The following is a 23,358-nucleotide window of genomic DNA, read 5'->3' on the forward strand; positions in this document are numbered from 1 at the left end:
AAAAACATTTATTTCATTCAATGGAAAAAAAAAATAATAATCTCAAAGCTTTTTTTTTTAGCAAAATCTTTGTATTTGTTTCAAATCACCTTTAAATGAGCTAGCACTTGGTTTGGACATTTCACTCAGTCATTGACAGTAAGACACACAATGAAACCTAAGAAAACAATTTCTTCTAAGAGTTTTGCAGTCAGCCAAAGTCTTATTCTTTTCAACATCAAAAGACATAACTTCAAGCACAGGGTTTACACAGTGAGTCTTTAAAGAACTTATATAAAATTATATTTGTTTTGTTTTACCTGTTTAGTATTTCAGTGAGTTTCACAAAGCCAGTGTAAGCCAGTTCAAATGCTCCTCTGTGCCTGGATTGTAAAAGGTGTTGTTTAAAGTAATCTCCGATGTCTTTTACCTTCAGAGAAAAAATTTAAAATAAATGTTCAATTTATGTGTATACTTACAGGTTTGTTTATTTACATCAGTATGTCATTTAGAACCCACGTTCAGATGTCCAGCCATTTATCACACTAAAGTCCTGGTGTGGTGCTGTACATTAATGTGCCAGACTGCAAAACCATTTCAACTGCAAGGCTGGCAGTTCAAGCTCACCAGTTGCTCCTTGGAAACCCTATACAGGGTTGCTATGGGTCAGAACTGACTCAACAGCATTTAATAACAACAACAATGTGACAGGTCAAGCCCTGGTGTGGCGCTGTGGGTTAAGGCACTGGACTGCAGGGTTGCTACGAACCGCAAGGTTGGCAGTTCAAGATCGCCAGCTGCTCCTCAGAAACCTCATACAGGGTTGCCATGAGATGGTATCAACTCGACAGCACTTAACAACAGCAATGTGACACGTGGAGTCCTGGTGTGGCGCTGTAGGATAAGCACTCAGCTACAAGATCAGCAGTTCAAACTCACCAGCCACTACTTGGAAGGCTTACACAAGGTCTCTATGAGTCAGAACTGACTAGATGGCACTTAACAAAAACAACATGTGACAGTACTGTGTTAAGCATTTTTTATAATATCTCACTAATCCTCACAATAATCCCATGAACTAAGTACTATTATTAAATTCACTTTGCAGATGGGCAAATGGAGGCCTATAAATGCTAAATAACTCAGCACGTAAGTATCAGACACAGCACATGAACCCAAGTGGGCTGGTTCCAGAGTCTACCATCTTTTACTCCTATACTAGACTTGGGACCTAACAGCCTCAGAAAACCCTCAATTGTGCTCTTGGATAATTTATGTCAGTCAGCACCACCAGCAATGTGAGCAACACTCACAGACCTAAACCTTAGTGAAATAATTACCTTTTAGAGATACGCAAATGTTAAAGGCAATGCAAACTTAGTATATATTGTCATTGTTAAGCGCCATTAAATTGGTTTCAACTCACAGCCACCCTATACAGTGCTTCTGAGGAGTAGCTAGAGGGTTTTAGCTGCCACAAATTTTATCCTACGGTACCACAGGACTTTCAAATTTTGTGCATGTTATTGTTAAGTGCCCTCAAGTCGGTTCCAACCCATAGCCACCCTCTATAGGGTTTCTGAGAAGTGGCTGGTGAGCTGGAACTGCCGAACTTGTGGTTCACACCAACTTTGCAGTCCAGCGTACTAACCCACTGCGCCTCACCAGGACTCAGTTTTGTACACAGGCCCTCCTAAAAAACTGACAGGCTTCAACTGAATCAGAGTCATAGAATTTACCAATCACTTTCCTACAGGTTGCCTTTCTTCATGAGACAACAGACAACTAACAAATCTGATCATTTATTTTAACGGTTTTAATGATGGCATTTAAAACGAATCACTGGGGTTTTTGCATAAAATTAACTGCTAAATTGGTTAGGCTAACTGGGCATTCCTACCATTAGACTTGGTAACTGATGCTGTGGGAGCCCTTGTGGTAGAGTGGGTTAATCATTGGCTGCTAACTGAAAAGTCAGGAAGTGAAACCCACCAGCTAGTCAGCGGTAGAAAGACAAAGTAGTTTGCTTCTTTAAGTACTTAAATCTTGGAAACAAAATGGAACAGTTCTACTCTGTCCTATAGGGTCCCTAAGAGTCAAAATATAGTTGTTGTTTTGGGGGGAGGGGAGGGCGGCTTTGTTTCTCTTGTAGCAATGGTCCCTGATTCTGCTGACTCAAGGCAACTTCACACACAATAGGGTTAGATGATTGTTGTGCTGCATAGGGTCTTCCTAAACTAAAGGCCTTTCTTCTTAGTCTGTCTTAGTCTGGACACTGGTGATTTCCTACTAACACGAGATTTTCTTCAGAGTTCAAATACTGCTCAACCATATTATAACAAAAAAAATAAAAGTTTTCAGGTATTCAGATAACTTGTTACCAGAATGCTTATTTACTCTTTGCTTCCCAGCAAATTCTTAACCATTTGCAATTTTGAGTGTGTTCTATTGTCTGACTTTTTAAAGTGGATTTTACATCCCCTAGTGTAGTGGTTACGAATCGGGCTGCCAACCACAAGGTCAGCAGTTCGAAACTACCAGCCACTCCGCGGGAGAAAGATGAGGCTTTCTGCTCCCGTAAAGATTTACAGCCTCGGAAACCCTGTACAGGGTCGCTATGAGTCAGAACAGACTCCACGACAAAGAGCCACCACCACCATTCAGTGTTTAAGCCCTTTGAGGTAGGAGAACCCATTATATGTCTTTATATCCTGCAACACCTTAGTTGTAAGGCAGTCAATAAAGAGGTGACTTGGTCATGTGATTATAGACTCAACTTCATTCTAAAGTCTAATGCAGTAACTTTACTATAATTCAATGAATACTTATTCATAATTTCCATGGAGCGGGGAGGGGAAAAGGAAGGCAAACAAACTTTGGTCAAAGAAAATACAAAAGCAATTCCACTGAGACTTATGAATGCCTGAATAAATGTATATACCACTTGTACCCACTACAGAAAATCTGAAACAGTACCAAAACACAGAAGAAATGCAACATGCAAACTCAATTAGGCATGTGTATCATGAAAGTTACAATATAATTTACAGCAGAAACAATTAGTTAATTTCTAACTGTTGGTAATTGTTTTTACTTATGTGATTTCTGTGGCGATAATTACCAGGAAGGGGAAGGCTGGTGAAAACTTTACCAAAAAGCTTATTTTTATTAATATGTGGGAAACTATATATATACATATAAATTAATATACTAGTTAGAGGAAGTCATTTCACAAACTAGGTAGGTATGAGATATCAGATATCCTATGGGAAAAGGACCAACAAAATGTATCAAGCAAAAGCTCTACATCAGCAAAACCTCAGGTTTGAAACCCAGACACACACACCAGTCAGGAAGTTGTTGAGATAAGGTTGCGTGCACTGCTCACTCTTTAAGGGTCTCGACTTACATCCCTCAAAGCTGGTTTTATCTTTGCCTCTCACAGAGGGGCATTATGAAAGAACCTTTCATTATGTGATTACAGAGCAGGCAGAAAGTCAGACGTGCCTCTGAATGAATACATTTTCATCTTGGTGAAGCCAATGAGGACACACTGCTTCAGAAGATGTCATCTGTGGAAATGGGTCATTTGCTAAAAAGTTTGTTAGTAAATTGCTTTACCGTTTTGTTGCTTAAAAAAAAAAAAGTTGTTGAATATTAGACGCAAGGAACATTGAACTTAAAGAAAAATTAAATGAACAGTTGAGAACAAAGCAGGTAGCACTGTGCCATATCAGAACACTGGCTGGAAAGGAGAAGAATTGGGTTCTTGTCCCAAAGCTGCCACACAAACCAGCTTTGTGATCTTGGGTAAAACAGAGAACACCCAGGGACTTCGGTTTCCTCTTGTACATGAGAGATGAATAATACCATTTCTGAATTCTTCCAGCTCTAATAGCTTGTGAATACAGCACTGAAAACTCAGTATTACAAATGAGTACCAGTTCTCCTTGTACAGGAACAAAAATCCCCAAATTGTAACCTCACTTTCTTCTAGTTGGTGATACACATATACAGAAAGATGTTTGCCTGTGTTCTATTGACTATGCAAAGGCATTCAACTGTATGAATCATAACAAATTGTAGGTAACACTACAAAGAATGATATGCCAGGACACTTAACTGTGTTCATTCACATAGAAACTTGTACAGAAACCAAGCAGGAGCCATTTGAACAGAACAAGGGAATACTGAATGGTTTAAAATCAGGAAAGGTGTGCAGTAGGGTTGTATCCTTTCAACACAATTATTCATACATACTATATCTCTGGTAGTGTAGTCATTACAAATCAGGCTGCTAACCTCAAAGCCAGCAGTTCGAAACTACCAGTCGTTCTATGGGAGAAAGATGAGGTTTTCTGCTCCCGTAAAGATTTACAGGTTCAGAAACCCTACACAGTGTTGTTATGAGTCGGAACTGACTCCACAGCACATAACTTTCACCACCACATGCTAAACAAATAATCCAAACAGCTGGACTACATGAAGAAGAAAGAGGCATCAGTATTAACAAACTATGATATGCAGATGACACAAGCTTGCTTGCTGAAAGCAAAGAAGACTTGAAGCACTTACTGATGAAGATCAAAGATTATATAGCCTTTGGTATGGATTACAGGCCAACATAAAGAAAACAAAAATCCTGAAAATTGGACCAATAAACAACATTATGATAAACAGAGAAAAGATGAAAGTTGTTAAGAATTTCCTTTTACTTGCATCCACAATCACTGGCCATGGAAGTAATAATCAATAAACAAAATGACATATTGTATTGGGCAAATTAGCTACAAAAGATTTCTTGAAAAAGAGTTAAAAAGCAAAGATTTCATCTTGAGGACTAAGGTGCACCAGACTCAAGCCATGATTTTTCTATCACCTCATATGCATGTGAAAGGTGGACAATGAACAAGGAAGACAGAAGAATTGAAGCATTGAACTGTGGTGAATTATGGGGAAGAATACTAAATATACCATGGACTGTCAAAAGACCAAACAGATCTATCCTGGAAGAAGTACTGTCAGAATATTCCTTAAAGGCGAGGATGGCAAGACTCGATCTCTCACCCTTTGTACATGTAAATCAGGAGGGACCAGTTCCTGAAGAAATATGTCATGCTTGGTATAGTAGTTGTTGTTCCATTATTAAGTGATATCAAGTTGTTTCCGACTCACAGCAACCCAAGTTTCCAAGAAGTGGCTAGTGAATTTGAACTGCCAACCTTGTGGTTCAAACCATCCTTGTGGTCCAGTGCTTAACTACAGTGCCACAGAGGAAGACCACCAACGAGATGGACTGACACAGAATCTGCAGCCATGGGCTCCAACATAGCAACAACGGCGAGAATGGTACAGGATCAGGCAGTGCATCCTTCTGCTGTACATGGGTTGCTAGGAGTCAGAACCTACGCAAGGGCGATTAACAATAACAACAACTTTTTCAGGAAGCAGATTACCACGCCTTTCTCCCATGGTGCCACTATAGGTAGGGTCAAGCAGCCAATTTTTAGGTCATCAGCTGATGATGCAAATCACTTCACTGGCCTTCTCTCTGCAGGTCTGTTGTGTTCACACTCACCTACTGCTGACACTTAAATCAGTACTATACGTGAACAGCTGGATGCGAAAGCTGGACAGTGAATCAGGAAGATCATAGAAGAATTGATGCCTTTGAGTTGTGGTGTTGGAGGAGAATACTAAAAGTGCCATGGTCTGCCAAAAGAACTAATAGCTCTGTCTTGGAAGAAGAGCAGCCAGAGTGCTCCTTGGAGACCAGGAAGGCTAAGCTTCGTCTCTCATACTTTGGACATATTGTCAGGAGGGAACAGTCACTGGAGAAGGATGTCATGCTGGATAAGATGGAGGGTCAGAGAAAAAGAGGAAGACCCCCAACGAGATGGATTGGCCAGGTGGCATCATTGATGGCGTCAAGTGTGGCAGTGGTAGTGAGGTTGGCCCAGGATCGGACATTGTTTCGTTCTGCTGTGCATGGGGTCGCTATGAGTCGGTTCCAACTCGATGGCACCTGACAACAACAACATAGGTGCACAGCAGATTGAGAGTTGTTAGAGTCACTATATCCTTGGAAGGAAGGGTATACTTTGGGTGTGGCCCAGCTACTTACACATAAAAGATATTCTTCTCTGTCATTTCTATATTTAACTCTTAATAGTTTTAACTACTTGTTGTTGTTGTTAAGTGCTGTTGAGTCGATTCCAACCCATAGCGACCCTGTACAGGGTTTCCGAGGCTGTAAATCTTTATGGGAGCAGAAAGCCTCATCTTTCTCCCACAGAACAGCTGGCAGTTTCAAACTACTGACCTTGAGGTTCGCAGCCCGATTCATAACCGGGGGTACCTTTAATTCAGAGAATTTCATGATACAAAATTGCATTATTAAAAAGCAGGACTCCTCTAGTAATATGACTGATACTAATTTCTTCTCGATTTTGGTTTTTCATAGAAAACTCAAAGAAACAAAAACCATTGTTGGTAGTCAATTCTGACTCATAATGACCCCTATCGGGCATAGTACAAGTGCCCCATAGGATTTCCAAAGCTGCAGTCTTTACAGAGGAGCCCTGGTATAGCACTGTGGAGTCCTGGTGTGGTGCTGTAAGATAAGCACTAGACTGCAAGGTCAGTTTGAACCTCAAGGGCGGCAGTTCAAACTCACCAGCTGCTCCTTGGAAACCTACACATGGTCACGGTGAGTTGGTACAGACTCTGTGGCACTTAACAATAACAATAACAATCTTTAAGGAATAAAGATGCCACCTCCTTCTCCTGTGGAGCAGCTGATAGGTTTGAACTACTAACCTTTCAGTTAGCAGCTAAACACTCAACCACTATGCCACCAAGGGTCGTTTTTCAAAGATTAAGTTCTCCTAAACTGAGACATTTCTTTAAAATCATCATGATCAAGAATAAAATTTGCTATATAAAATAAGATTTCAATGTTATTACAGGGCTATTGTGCATTTAACTGATCACTCATTCAGTTTCTTCTCAAACCAACTTTATGTGAAGGCACCACGTAATCTGCAACATGGAAAAAATGACTGGACCGTATTAGAATGAAAACTATTATTTTACCAAAACACAAAAGGAGTTCCATTTTTCATGCAGGAAAAAAGGTCATTAGAAGAGTTCTTTGGCTTCTACGAATTTCTGTGGTTACCATTGTTTAATTTTTTTTTAATCTTTTTTTTTTTTTTAATAAACACCTCTTTTATTTTCTACTAATTTCTAATGTACCACGTTTATCCCAAATAAATAAAATTCATAATACTTGTGTACTGTGTAAAAAGACTAAAGGAAAAAATATTTTCATGGGAAGTTTTGAGGTCTTTTTCAGTTACAGTAAAAGCAAAATATGTTTCTCTTAATTTCTTTTTTTAAGCACTATCCAATAAATCGAAAAAAAGAAAAAAAAAACTAGCTGTTTTAACTTGTCCTTGGAAGGAAAAGTTGGGAAGTCAAGGGACTTGAATTAGCACATGTTTACTTCTTAGTGAGATGGTGACCATTGGTGAAGTAAGCATTAATCATAGCTGGATTCCTCTGTGAAGATGTTGGCATTGGCACTGTAGTTGGTCACCAGCAATGACTGAAAGTAACACTAGGACACTAATGCCTGTTTGATTTGGAAGAGAACAAGGAATATAATGATGCCAACAGTATACTATTCTCTCTAGCCTTTTTCCTTGGGGTCTTGCAACATTATAAGCCCAGCTGTTAACCAGATGTAATCATAAGAGCCACAAAGAGTGTGAGAATAAAAATATTAGCATTATTTCCATGGCACTTGTCACGTGGTTATTACAGAAACAATCAGCATCAGCATACTACAATATTTATTTTGTTCTTGAATGCTGTAACACCCTAGGGAAACAAAATTATCTTTATTTGAAAAAGGTTAAAAATGAAAGTGCGTGGTATATTTCCCTGCTGGAAAACAGTGGGAAATGGATTTGTTGAAACCATATGGAAAGGAAGAGGGAATCAATTAAAAACAGAAATCTAATAAATCTAAAATATTTCCAAATGAAATGCTTGTGGTCAGCTAATTTCTTGTAAACATGCAGTCAAGTCACTTGAACAGTCCCAGATGGTGAACTAACTTTGTGGTCTTAAAAAGAAAAGTCAGCCAAAGAACCCTAAGTTACTGCAACTTTATTATCAATGGAGTGGGAAACATGAGATTCATAATCAAACTTTTTTTTTTTTTTTGTAAAATTTAAGAGGTTTACAGAGTTTTACTGACTAAACAGTTTCAGTTAAGATTTCAATTTCTAGATGTTTAAAGAGAAGCAAAATAAAATGATAATGGTGATGTTAAAAATACAGTAAAAAAATCTACCTTTACTTATATACCTTAGTCAGAAAAATGAAAATATTAATAAAAACTAAAAATATCATGCTTTTAAAATATACTGCAAGGTCTACCATATTTTTTTAATTGATGTCTGTAGGATTTTATTTATGAAAAATTCTAAACCTGCCTTTCTTTGTTTTAAAAGTTGGGTTATAAATAAAAGCTTGTGGTTTATACTTTGAACAAAATTACACCAGGTGAAATAAACATCTACCCTACCTGCTCCACTGTCAACAATCCATCAGAAGATTCTGGCAGAGAGTGAATGGGTAGGAGCTGGCACAATGTGCCTAAAAGTAAAGCAACTTCCTTCATACTTCTCCAGCAACATACCAGCACCATCTGAGCAGTTACATCACATGTTTTTCCTTCTTTACCTTAAAAAAAAAAACAGAAAGTCTATTGCAACATTATACACTCTTGATTACTCACACCCCAGGTTTCTTAGAACAAGCTTAATCATAATTTCCTCAATACTAATCTGCATGAGCAAACCAATTTGTCATGTTGTATTTATTCAGGAGAAAACGACTAACATTTGCTGAGCATAGGCTACGAGGAGAAATCACACTAAGTATTTTCTAGTATTTTCCAAATAAATCTGGAAGAAAACATATTTTAAGTAACGCTATGTATATTTTGGAGTCCTGGTATGGGACTGGACTGCAAAGTTGGCTGTTCAAACCCACCAGCTGCTCCTCAGAAACCCTATACAGGGTTGCTATGAGTTGGAACAAATTCCATGGCCCTTAACAATATGTATATTTTAATATGTTGCTGTTGTTTAGTGCCATCGAGTTGGTTACAACCCACAGCAACCCTGTATAGGGTTTCCGAAGAGTGACTGGTGAGCTTGAATCGCCAACCTTGCAGTTCAAATGGCTTTGTGGTCTGGCGCATTAACCCACAGTGCCACACCAGGACTCCATATTTTAATATACTAGTTTCAAAATAAAACACATTGTTTAAAACCTTAAGCCCCACCTTTGAAAATTAATGAAACAAACTTTGTCAGCCATATATGGCTAAAATAACAATATTTTATCACCTATTTTGATGAAGGTAGCTATTGTATGAGTAGGGGAAAAGAGAATTAAAGGATGATGGATTTTTTTCTACAAGCTTTTTGAAGCCCTCTTCTATCAGTAAATAAATAAGACAGGACTTTTTAAATCAAAGAAAATACAAATTCTCTTTCAAAACCCATTTCAATTCCATGGTCAGTGACCTATAATTACACTCACTCTCTTATTCCAGTTTTAAGAGTATTTTGTTGTTATTGTTAAGTGCAGTTGAGTCAGTTCTGACTCATGCTGTTGTTGTTGTTAAATGCCATCGAATTGATTCTGATTCTGATTCATTCTGATTCAACCCTGTATAGGGTATCCAAAACCATAACGACGCTGTATAGTGTTTCCAAGGAGCATTTGTTGGGTTTGAACCACAAATCTTGTGGTTCAAAATAACCTTGAGGCTCATTGTTTATCCTATAGTGCCACACCAGGATTCTAAGAGTATCCTAGTACTGATTTAAAAAAATATCCAAGATCTAATATTGAATTGGAGTCCTGGTGTGGCACTGTGGGTTAATGTGCCAAACTGCAAAGTCATTTGAATTGCAAGGTCGGCAGTTCAAACTCACCAGCTGCTCCTGTACAGGGTCGCTATGGGTTGGAACCAACTCAACAGCACTTCACAATAACAACTATTGAATTAAAAAGGAAAGTTAACAAACTGAAACAGCTAAAGCCATTGACTCAGTTCAGACTTACAGCAGCCCGGTATAGTGTTTCTGAGGAACAGCTGGTAAGTTTGAATCACTGATCCTGAGTGGCCAGCAGTCCAGTGCTTATCCTACAGCACCACAGGAGTACTCCAACAAAATGACTGTTAAGTGCTGCCAAGTCAGTTCCACAGCAACTTTGTAAAGGGTTTCTGAGGAGAGGCTGGTGAGTTTGAACCACCAACCTTGTGGTTCACACCAAACTTGCAGTCCATCACATTATCCTGCAGCACCACAGTTGTACTATAATCCCATTTATATTTAAAAATAAAGTCCACTAAACTAACTAATGTGCAAACATACAGATATATAGAAAAGTTCTAAATGGATATATACAAGAGTACACTGGCACCATAGTATAAGCACTGGACCGTAAACTATAAGGCCAGCAGTTCTAACCCACCAGCAGCCCCATGGGAGAAAGATGAGGCTGTCTGGTTCGGCAAAGATTTACTACTTCAGAAACCCTATGCATGGTTACCATGAGACAGAACTGACTCAAATGCATTTAGCAACAACACCAACCAAAGAATATCCACACAAAAGGGAAGAAATTAGATAGAGATCATATACAGAACTGTCTTTTTAATTTATATTTACCACTGTACTGTTTACAACAATTACAATAAGAATATATTTGCTATTTTGTATGCCACCCAAAACACACACATACACAAAAATAAAATTAAAAAAAAAAATCACAAAAAGAAATTTTCACAATGCAATATCCCCATCTAGTGGAGAATGTAGCAAAATATGAATTAAATCACTAAAATATTACCACTCGAAGGAGCTCTGGTAGCATAGTGGTTACGAAACGGGCTGCCAACCACAAGGTCAGCATTTCGAAACTACCAGCTGTTCCACAGGAGAAAGATGAGGCTTTCTGCTCCCGTAAAGATTTACAGCCTCAGAAACCCTATAACAGGGTTGCTATGAGTCGGAACCGACTCCAAGGCACATAACAACAACAACAAATGGCTTTTTATAACACAAAATTACATAGTAATACAATATAACTAATGTTAAAAAAGCTGTAAAATAAACCAAAACATGAAGACACCACTGAAGTAGATATGTAAGCCAATAAATATGTACAAATGCTCAGGATCATTCCAATTCACAGTGACCCTGTATAGGATTGCCTTGTCACAACCAACTGGATGGCACTTAACAACAACAGACTGTGGTCACATGTTAACTTGGGTGACTTTTTTTTTTCATGGACTTGAAAGGAAACAATGTATATTTATTTTTTCATTAGAACAAACCAATGGAAACTTTGCTGCAAAAGAAAACAAAGAGAAAAAGGAAAGGAAATGGGGGGAAAGGAGAGAGAAAAAAGATTTGGAAATAGATAGTGGTGACAGTTGCAGAAGATGGGTGGTGTGGTTGGTGTGCCTAGATTATACCTGCAAACATGGCTGAAATGCCAAATGTTTTGTTGTACATTTGTTGCTACAATTAAAAAAAAAAAATCTGTAACAACTCAAATCCTGGAGGCTTGGCACAACAGATACTCACATTTAACTGAGTAATGAGATTTGTTTCCTATAAAAGTGCTTAATCTCAAGGAGTCCCACAGTAGACAAAAAAAATGAACTATATGCTGGAAGAAGTGGTCAGTCATTGCCAACATCCAGGTTCATTAAGACTCACTGCTCTTTCATCTCCTGGGCTGTCAAGATGGGAACTCAATGACTATTTGCCACAGCAACTTATAAAATGAACTGAACACAGCTTTTCTGGCAAAGGTCTTATAAACACAGTTCCCAAACGAAATCATTTATAACCTCAAAGTAACTTTATTTTCAAGAAATAGTCTTCTCAGATCAGTAACCTCAGATTCATTCTATTAAAATGGCATTTGCATCACTCCTAGGACTGACACTCAGAGAGAAACCACAAGCAGTCTAGTATGCTCACTGGTGACCACCTGGATCTGTTTGTGAGTGGAAGTGGGGGAAATGCAGCAATGAAGACATGAACTGAATTTAACCATGTTCCATTGACATCTGTTGACCTTGAGATGACAGAGAAGAGAAAGGTCTGGCTGGTCTTGAGTTTAGGAAGATGAGTGAATTCCTGAGCCAATGGGCACTGACCTAACCCCTGGGGGCTAGAGCTGAAAGTGAAGTGGCCACATTGCCTGAAGTGCAGGGAGGCATGTGTAAACTCACAAATGTGCAGCTAGTACCCACTGGACCTATTCTGAATGGCTAGCTAACCAGAACTCGACCAGATAAAGATGTTTGATACTATGACCAAGTGCAACCTGCTACAATTTAATGAATTAAACTTTTGAATTACGGATACAGTTGCTCAAAATTCCAAATGGAATGAAAGAATTCTTCATATCAAGGAACAAGCTTATTTCCTCAGTGTCTTCTGTTGATTTGCTGTTATTGGTAAGTGCTGTCGAGTCAGTTCCAACCCATAGCAACTCTGTGTAGGGTTTCCGAGGATTCCTTGGTGAGCATGAACCACCAACCTTGCAGTTCAAACTGATTTTGCAGTCCAATGCACTAACCCACAGTGCCATACCAGGACTCCACTAGGTGATAGGGACAGGCAATTTAGACAATAGATATCAAAAAAAAGGGACGGTGGGTTGGCTACAAAGGCTTGAAGTAGCTTTCATGAGTATACTCAGTTACATAAGGGGGGTGGGCTGTAAGGTAAAATACCCATTGAATAATTCCCTCTTTTCCAGACGGATCTCATGAAAGGGGATGGGGGACGATGATGAAAGGATTTTATGATTCAACTGTGAGCACTGTTAGCAGGACTAATTGTGATTGCCACAATTGTAATTGAAGAAGATGTATAACGAAAAGCTAAGTAACGAATAAAATATGTGTAACGAATAGTTAATCTGTCATTTCAGGAACCCATGATCCCAGGTCCAGCAAAGAAGGAAGAGCACGAGTAGAGCATGAGATCCTACCAAGACAAGCAGTGACAGTGGAAACGGTAGCAGAGGCGGTGGCGTGGAGAGACAGAGCAGCGCAGCCTCTAGGCCCATGGACTGAGTAAGGCTGTGTGCCTGCGAATAGAAGGCTGGCTTCAAGAATGTGCTCTCCAAACATTTAAGTGAATATATGTATATTTTTGTTTGCATGTATACATGAAATATTTTTGCTTTGTTCATTTGTGAAACAGAAGATGTAAATGGAAAGCCACAGAGAAGAGGTGGGATGACTGTTGTTTCAGGGAGAGGATGGCTATCGTTGAGATGAAACCAAGTGTATATAACTGGTTGAATGTAAAGCTGAACTTGTCTGTATACCTTGGCTCAGTTCACAATAATGTTTTTTTAAGTGGCATTTTATACAGTTTACATTTCATATAACACTAATTACCATCCCACTTTTACATGTCTTACCTTTGATTCCTGCAATATCTGGCATACTAGCATTCAAGTCCTCCAAATCAAAGCTATCACATTCTTTCAGTATTTTGGCTTGACTGAAGTAATCGTTAGTATCTCGTGGCTGAATCTCATTCAGAATCATCTGTAAGCGGCTTGCTGACTCTGAGAGAAAGTGTTAAGAGTACATGAAATCCCAGTTCCACCTCACCTTGGCAGTAAGTAACCTGCCCGCAAATATTTTGCAAGTTTTAATACTTAATAATCAACTCTATTAATAGGGTCTTAAGAAGAGAAAACGACAAAATTACTTATATAAAGTCTTCATACAGTTTTGGTGTACATGTAAAATTAGGCAATTAGGAATTTAAAAAAAAAACAAAACTGTAACTGTCCATAGGACAAATGCCTATTTCATTCATATAGGCTGCTGTCTTATTGTTGTCTAAAACACTCAAACATGGCATTTGATCATATAGAAGAACTACAATAAATTATAAGAAATTCCATTGTAAGAAGTAATTTCCGTAATTATGATGGTTTAATAGTAAAAAGTAAAATAACCAACTCCCCCCCCCACACCAAAAAAACCCTACCAACATAAAAGCAATCTTGCTTAGGAATATCATCTGGTTGTGTTCTTAGGTGCCATGGAATAACATAACATCAGAATGCAGTAAAGACGCCTATACTTGGCTTTGAAATGCATTATGTAATATACGGGTATTGCTTTCAAAGGATGTTTTAAGTCTCAGTGTTATATCAAACGTCATTTTCATCCAAGCACTCACTGGATTAGGAATGGTAAACTCCATGAATGCAGGACTTTGTTGATTTGCTGCTAAATTACAAGTGCCTAAAACAGAAACTGGTTCATGGCAGAAGTTCAGATTAAATGGATGGACATCAAGATAGTACAGAGTTAGCTTGGCTCATATTTCTTAAGAACAGCAATTAGTAATCATCTATAATCAATTAATAAAACAAAAAAATCATTGTAAACCTACAATACATATGAACAAACAGAATTTTAGCATATTTTGCAGGTTCTACCCACAAGAGGTAACACAAATACTCAATATTTCTCATTGCTACCATTCATCTGTCAGTCTGTCTATTGTAGTAACTTGCATGTTGCTGTGGTGCTGGAAACTATGCTCCTGGTAGATAAATACAAGCAGGATCAACCATAGTGGACAGCTTTCAGCAGAGCTTACAAGACTAAGATAGACTAGGAAAAAGGAAAGGCGTGTTACTTCTGAATGGTAAGTCACTGAAAACCTTATGAATAGCAGTGGAACCTTGTCAGATACAGGGCCAGAAAATAAAACATTATGAACAGCTCCAGAATATTGTTACATACAGTGCTGGGAAATGAGTCCTTCAGGTGGGAAGGCCTCCTCAAAGTAGACGTGAACATGATGACATAAATGGAATAAAAGTTTAATGAACTTCATTTGCTGATGGGGCACAACTTTAGATGAGGAGAAACAGGTACAAATATTCATTAACAATGGAATGTATGAAGTATGAATCTATGAAACTTGGAAGTTGTCAAAAATGAAATGGAACACGTAAGTATCGTAGGCATTAGTGAGATAAAACAGACTGGTACTGGTCATTTGGAATCTGACATGTAGTTTACTATGCCAGGAATGATGAATTCAAGAGGAATGGCTTAGTAATTCATCATCAACATGAACACTTCAAGATCTCTCCTGAGACACAGTGCTGTCTGTGGTGGTGGTGGTGGTTATGTGCCGTGGAGTCGGTTCTGACTCATAGCGACTCCGTACATGGTTTCCAAGCTTGTAAATGTTTACGGGAGCAGAAAGCCTCATCTTTCTCCCATGGAACAGCTGGTAGTTTCAAACTGCTGACCTTGTGGTTCTCAGCCCGATTCGTAACCGCTACGCTACCAGAGCTTCATATGCTGTCTGTAGTAGAGTAATATTTATTAGGCCTACTCACGAATCGCTCCTCGGAAACCCTATACAGGGTGGCTATGAAACGAACCAACTCCACAGCACTAAAAACAACAACATGGACCAAATACTGAATGATGCAGAAAACATCAAAAGATGACGGAAGATATACACAGCATGTTCAATCATTTCAAGAGGAAGCATCTGGTCACGAACCGATGGTACTCAGAGCTCAACTAGAAGAAGAAAGAAGAGGAGAAAAAAAGAGTAATCTGATACAATTTGATGAACTTGACCTACACCTATGGATACAGTAGCTCAAAAGAGGGAACAAATCTTTATAGCAAGGATCATTCCCACCCCCTCCATACACAGAGTAGAAAGGGATGGGCAACTTGGACATTGGCTACCTAAAGAGGGGGGGCTTCAAAGGCAAGAAGTCACTGGCTTACAAGCTTTTAAGAGGGAACCTAGAGCCAGAGGATGTGAAGGAAGGTAGAATCTCCACTGAGTAGTATCCAATCTGTCTAGGAGGGGCTGATGAAAGGAAATGTGGATAGGTCTCTTGTGATACAACAGTGAATAATCGTTATCAGGACTGATTCTGAGGGTTGGAAATATAAAGGTAGAAGTTTTATAGCAATGAGATGAGTGATTAACTTTGCAGTCTAGGAGCGGAGGTCCCTGGGACCATCAAGGGAGAAGAGTGCAGAGCGGGACCCTACCCAGACAGAGAAGCAATGATGCCAGAGATGGAGGCAGAGACGATGACGTGGAAAGATGGAGCAGCTGGAGAATTTAGACCCAGAGAGGGAGAGGGGCTGTGTGCTGACAACCAGGGGGCAGGCATGTAGGGTATACCATTTGATTGGTTGATGATGCATGGAGGGGACTGCAACCATGGCAATGAAACAATATACGATACGATGAATATAAAACTAATGTTCTTCCCATGTAAACTATCACATAATTCACAATAAAACATTTTTTTTTTTTTAATTACACCCTAGAAAACCCTATGGGACAGTTCTACTTGGTCACACTAGGTTTCCGTGAGTGGAAATCAGTTCAACTGGACAAAGCAACAAAAACAATGGTACTGGATACCTGCTATTCAACAGCTCTGATATTATTAAATGAACCTGCAAAAATAAACAATGGTACTGGATACCTGCTATTCAACAGCTCTGATATTAAATGAACCTGAAAAAAAACAACGATGGTACTGAAGGAAGAAGTCGAAGATGCACTGAAGACACTGGCAAGAAACAATTTCAAGAATTGATGGAATATAAATTGAAATCTTTCAACAAACTAATGCAACACTGGAGACATTTACTCATCTATGCCAAGAAATTTGGAAGACAGTTATATGGCCAACCAACTAGAAGAGATCCATATTTGTGTTCATTCCAAAGAAAGGTGACCCAACAGAAATCATTGAACAATATCATTAATATTACAAAGGTAAGTAATATTTTTTTCTGAAGATAATTCAAAAATGACTAAAACAGCCCATTGACAGAGAACTGCCAGAAATTCAAGCCATATTCAGATGACAGCATGGAACTAGGGGTATCACTGCTGATATGATGGATCTTGGCTGAAAGCAGAGATCATCAGGAAGATGTTTACTTGTGCTTTATTGACTGTACATAGGCTTTTCACTGTAAGCTTCATGACAAGCTATGGATAAACACTGCAAAAAATGAATATTCAAGAACACTTAATTGTGCTCATGAAGAACCTGTACACAGACCAAGAGGCACCATTTGAATAGAACAAAGGGATACTAAATAGTTTAAAATCAGGCAAGGTGTGTTTCAGGACTGCATTCTTTCATCACATTTATTCAATTTGTATTCTGAGCAAATAATCTGAGAAGCTGCATTATACAGAAAAACATGGCATGAGGACTGGAGGAAAACTCATTAACAACCTGTGATACACATATGATACAACCTGTGATATGCTGGAAGCAAAGAGGACTTAAAACACTTACTGATGGAGATCAAAGCCTTCAGGATGGACTGCACCTCAACATACAGAAAACAAAAATCCTCACAACTGGACCGATAAATAACATGATATATGGAGAAAAAGATTAAAGTTGTTAAATGCTTCATTTTGCTAGGATCCACAATTAATGCTCATCAGTCAAGAAAATAAAGGGTGTATTACATTAGGCAAATCTACTGTGCAAGACCTCTTTAAAGTTTTTAAGAGCAAAGATATCAGCAGTTTGAAGACTAAGGTGTGTCTGACCCAAACCATGGTATTTTCAATAGCTTCATATGCATATGAAAGTTGGACAACGAATAAGGAAGAGCGTAGAAGAATTGATGCATTTAAGTTGTGGTGGTGAAAAAGAATATTGTAGTACCATGAACTGCCAGAAGAACATACAAATCGTTATTTGAAGAAATACAGCCAGAATGCTCCTTAGAAGCCAGGATGATGAGACTTCATCTCTCATTCTTCAGATGTGTTAACAGAAGGGACCAGTCCCTGGAAAAGGACATCATGCTTGGTAAAGTGAAGAGTCAGCAAAAAAGAGGAAGACTCCAACTAGCCCAGCTGCAGCAGTAGTGGGCTGTAGTGTAACAATCGTGAGGATGCAGCACAACTAGGTAGTTTCAATCCATTATGCATAGGCTTGGAACTAACTTGATGGCACCTAACAACATTTCTAATCTAGAACACACTGATGCAAATTTTAGTTGCAACAATGGATGCTTCCTCTTTCCATGTACTGCTTTACCCAGAAAACTAAGACATTTGATTTTGGTATTTAGACTAGCATTATACAAAACATAAAAATAAATTTGCAAAAATATTTTTGTTTTTAGATTATGAACCACCACTAAGTTTTTGACTCATTTTTCATAAAAATGATTTCATATAAAACACACATCTCTAAGTTACTTTAATTATCACCAAATCAACTGAAAGCATTACAGTATATTGTGTGTTGTGTATTTATCAAACAAACACTCAGTAGGTTTATACTACTTACTTCTCCTATGTCAACACTGAAAGTAAAGGCACTTTATGATTTCCTAGCTGTACATCAACAATCCCAGGTGAGCATACACCGTGCACAGCCAGCAACTGTACTGAAATATACCACCCTGGATATCGAAGCACTGAGTTCAGTTTCTTTCCTTATAGGAACTTTTCCTTCACTTATTTATTCTTTATCAGCAAATCTTTATTGGGTACCTACTTCTAGCAGGCACTGTGCTTAGCGTGAGGGAGCAAATTACAGACAGGATGCCTGTAAAACACTAAGTCCATGAAGAAAAGCTCCAAGGAAAGCGTAGAGTGGTAAGAGACTGGAGAGGTAGCAGGAGCCAAATCATTATAGGACCTGGTTGGAGGGCACTGATATATTTAAAAGGAGGTTGTGGGGAGGGGTAGCCAGGGTATAGGGGTTAGAAAATTATGTGTAACGTGATCAGTGATGCAATTGGAAAGATTACTTTGGATGCAGCAAGAAAGGAAGTGGACAGAGATCAATACTAGATGCAGGGAAACCACTTAGGTGAGAAGATGCAGATTAAAATACAAAACATCTGAGGATTTAGTCTAATACTGAACGACTATGGAGCGAGGCCAGGTATGAGGAGCAAAGGAGACATTTCAAGCAGTACTAGACTATTGACTGTACCCTTAGATCTTTGGTGGAACCATTCACAGAGAAGCAGGGGTTGAAACAGAAAGGCTGAGGAAAGTGCCTGAGTTTATGGGTACGTTGAGTATTTTCTAAAATTGTTTCCATTAACCAGTCTTCGTTGCCTGAAATGACTGAATTCCATCAATTGCCCATCTCTCTCATTTTCCCAGTATCCAGCGTGCACCTGATAGCTTATGTTTGGAAATAGCAATATTATAAAACAACAACAACAACAACAACACCATTTAATCCAGGAGAAGAAATACCTTGGCTCGTCACCATATTATTTTTTAATAGTTAACAAATAGCACGAACAAGGCAGAAATACCACTACTATTACAGAAAGCCAGAACCTGTGTAAGGAAGAAACCTGTTCAGAGTAAGTGCTCAAATTAGTTTCCACCAAAACAAGTGAGAAAAAAGTGGCAAAGCAGCACAATTGTGAGACCCGGAAAAGCAAGACAGTCCCGTCTAGTTCTGCCTCTGACAGGTTTCACTATATTATTCATCCCTTCTCCTCTCCAGCCCCCACCATCCCCTCAATTTAGTTTTCAGATACCTGTAGAACATTGTTTTAAAGGAAAAAAGCCATAAAATCATCACAGCACATCACTCTACCCGGCTTCCTTTGCTGACCTGAGTCCGTGTCCATAGGGATGAGGCCCTCTGGGGAGGAGCTCTGAATGACTGGAGCCACGATGGCAGACAGCCGATACGACAGCAAGATGAGCTTCTCCACCACGGGCCTCCACTTGTTCACCAACTGCAGGCTGCTGCAACAGGGACGTGATGCAAGGTCAGGCTCAAAGCAAATGTACATTTTTCAAAACAGAAGTCAAAAGATAAAAAGAATGTGAACATTTTTGTTTCAAGAATTTGTAATCAGAAATGTTTCATAAATCCAAAAGAAGGTATGTTCAGATACGAGTACATGTAAAACTTTAAACCTAATTTTCCATTAACTTTAAGGTAATGAACTATGTATCTGTTCCAGGACACAATCCAGAAAGAGGTGAAAGCCCGTGCTGAGAGTTCAGGAGTCAGCTGCGACACACTTACTTTAAAGGTAACTTCTGCAGAGCTCCTGTTACACAGTGGACTCGCCCATACATTGGGAACGATGCTGCTGCCTGAAGCAGGGAATTTTCAGCCTGAGATATTTCTTCCTCAAGATTTTCCAACAAGCATTTGATAACTAGAAAAAGCAAACAGAAAGTCAGAGTTGTGCCCGTTGGAAAACACATTGGTAAATTTGTGGATGGCAGAACTGTTCCAAAGAAAATACCTAATTCTTTGAACTATTGCAGTAGAGGAATCTTTCAAGGTTATCCAGACTGTTAACCATATCTAGTTAAGAACTGGCATCCTAAAAGGTAGACCTGAGTTTCTTTCCCTAACTCCCTGGTCACTCTGTGGACCAATCATCTCTTCTAGTCATCTTCTACTAGACTCTCAAACTCCAGAGCTAGCTGGCAAATCCTGTTTGACCAAAAGATGTTTTTAGTTTCCTTTTTTCTAGAAGGAGGGGTTATATTTTAAGTCTCAGAATTGTATGTGATCAATAAATCAATATTCAGGACATATAAAGAATTCTCAAAAATCAATAAGAAAAAGACAAAGAATCCAATATAAACATGAACAAAGAATATTAACAGGCATTTCAGAGAAAAGGAAAATGAGAAGCTTATGAAAACATGAAGGACTCCTGGTGTGCCACGATACAATCAGCACTGGACTGCTAACCACAAGGTCGGCAGTTCAAACCCACCAGCTGCTGCTCCTCGGAAACCCTATAGGGGGTCACTATGAGTCGGAACTGAATCAACACCACACAACAACAACAATGTACACAAGAAGAGAAGTTCGATCACATTAGCAATCCACAAAGTGCCAAATAAAACCAATACGAAATTTTATATTTTGCAACTGGCAAAAATTTTTAAGTGTAAAAATTATTGTTGTTGTTAAGTGCCATCGAATCGGTTCTGACACATAGCAACTCTATATGGGGTTGCCAAGAAGCAGCTGGTGGGTTTGAACCATTAACCTTGTAATTAGTAGTCTAGTGCTTATCCTACAGCACCACACCAGAGCGCTGAGAGCCAACTAAAATGATGAAATGACACAACACAAATCTCATAATTTGTTGGTGGGAGTGTGATCTAAAAGCCTACTTGGCATCATCTACTAAAGAAAAGGTGACCATGTTTATAGCCAGGCTATTCCACTTTTATGTTTCCCACACACAAAACTCTTCTATAAGTGTAGTGGAATATAAGTATAAGAATATTCATAGAAGTATTATTTATTTTAGGAAAAAAAAAACTCCATTAACAGAGAATGTATTAACACATTAATTATAGTGGTGAAATTATAGTACTACATAAAGTATGATGCAAACCAAACCAAACCTGTTATCACCGAGCCAAATCTGACTCTTAGTGACCTCGTAAGACATAGCAGAACAGCCCCTTAGGTTTCCACAGCTGTAATCTTTACAGACTATGAACTCCTGGTGTGGCGCTGTAGGATAAGCAGTGACTGCTAACCACAAGGTCAGCGGTTCAAACCCACCAGCTGCTCCTTGGAAACCCTGTACAAGGACACTATGAGTCAGAACCAATTTGACAACACTTAACATCAACAACAACAATCTTCACAGAAGCAGATGCCACATGTTCTCCCTCAGTGCAACTGGTGACTTTGAATCCCCAACCTTTCAGTTACCAGTTGACTACTTAGCCACTCTACCACCCAGGTTTCTTAAGTACTATGCTGTATATATAAAAGTCAAAACCATACAAAACTAAGTAAAATATAACTTAATGACATAGACACATATCGTGGTGTGGTGCTGTAGGATAAGCACTGAACTGCTAAACAGAAGATCAGCAGTTCAAACCCACCAGCCCGTTTTTCAGAAACCTTATATAGGGACACTATGTATCAAAACTGACTTCATGACACTTAACACTTAACAACAACACATGTGGTAAAACTATAAAGAAAAACAAAATGAAGGATTAATACAAAATGTAGGATAGTCATTATCTTGAGGTGGTTATGGTAAGTGAGAGAATTCAAAGGTATGCGTACTATTCTACTTCTTAAACTGGGTGGGAACATTCAGCTTGTGAACAAAACTTGTGAACATTTTATATTCTTCTTTAAGCCTTATATGTTGTTGTTCTTGATAGGAACCATCAAATAGGTACTGACCCATAGTGACCTTATGCACAGCAGAACGACACAGTGCCCGATTCTGGGACCACCTCACTACTGTTGCCATGCTTGAGTCCATCGATGCTGCCACTTGGCCAATCCATCTCATTGGGGGTTTTCTCTTTTTTGACCCTCCACCTTACCAAATATGATATCCTTCTCCAGTGATTGGTCCCTCCTGACAATATGTCCGACGTATAAGAGATGAAGTTTGGCCATCTTGGCCTCCAAGGATCATTGTAGCTGCACTTCTTGCAAAATGGATCTATTGGTTCTTTTGGCAGCCCGTGGCACTTTCAATATTCTCCTCCAAATCATTACTCAAAAGCATCAATTCTTCTACGGTCTTCCTTATTCACTGTCCAGCTTTCACATGCATATGAGGTTATTGAAAATACCATGGCTTGGGTCAGGCGCACCTTAGGCCTCAAGCTGACATCTTTGCTCTTCAACACTTTAAAAAGGTCTTGTGCAGCAGATTTGCCTAATGCAATATATCATTTGATTTCTTAACTGCTGCTTCCATGAATGTTGATAGTTGATTCAAGAATAATGAAGTCCTTGACAACTTCAATCTTTTCTCCATTGATAAGAATGTTGTTTATTGGTCCAGTGGTGAGGAGTTTGTTTTCTTTACATTAAGATGTAATCCATACTGAAAGCTGTGCTCTTTGATCTTCATCAGTAAATGTTTTCAGTCTTCTTTACTTTCAGCAAGCAAGGTTGTATCATCTGCATATCGCAGGTTGTTAATGACTCTTCCTCCAATCCTGATGCCACGTTTTTCTTCATAAAACCCAGCTTCTCGGATTATTCGCTTAGCATACAGGTTGAATAAGTATGGTGAAAGAATACAGCCTTTTTTTTTATTTTAAACCATTCGGTGTTCCCATGTTCTGTTCGAACAACTGCTTCTTGATCCAGGTACAGATTCCTCATGAGCACAATTAAGTGTTCAGGAATACTCATACTTCACAATGGTGTCCATAGCTTGTCATGATCCACACAATCGAAAGCCTTTGTGTA

The 23,358-nt window shown here is 38.9% G+C and overlaps 1 protein-coding gene across 1 annotated transcript in view; it reads right to left on the bottom strand.

Moving 5' to 3' along the window:
• Nucleotides 1-23,358, bottom strand: part of THADA (thyroid adenoma associated) — a 576,653-nt gene that overhangs the window by 496,033 nt on the left and 57,262 nt on the right. The window contains exons 17-21 of the mRNA XM_006839404.1: nt 20,170-20,305; nt 19,747-19,883; nt 13,525-13,674; nt 8,576-8,733; nt 300-409 (exon numbers count right to left, since the gene is read on the bottom strand). Coding sequence (XP_006839467.1) covers nt 300-409; nt 8,576-8,733; nt 13,525-13,674; nt 19,747-19,883; nt 20,170-20,305 — 691 coding nt within the window. The remainder of the gene's footprint in view (nt 1-299; nt 410-8,575; nt 8,734-13,524; nt 13,675-19,746; nt 19,884-20,169; nt 20,306-23,358) is intronic.

Source organism: Chrysochloris asiatica, unplaced genomic scaffold (assembly GCF_000296735.1).
Source record: "Chrysochloris asiatica unplaced genomic scaffold, ChrAsi1.0 scaffold00024, whole genome shotgun sequence".
NCBI classification, from domain to species: Eukaryota; Metazoa; Chordata; class Mammalia; order Afrosoricida; family Chrysochloridae; genus Chrysochloris; species Chrysochloris asiatica.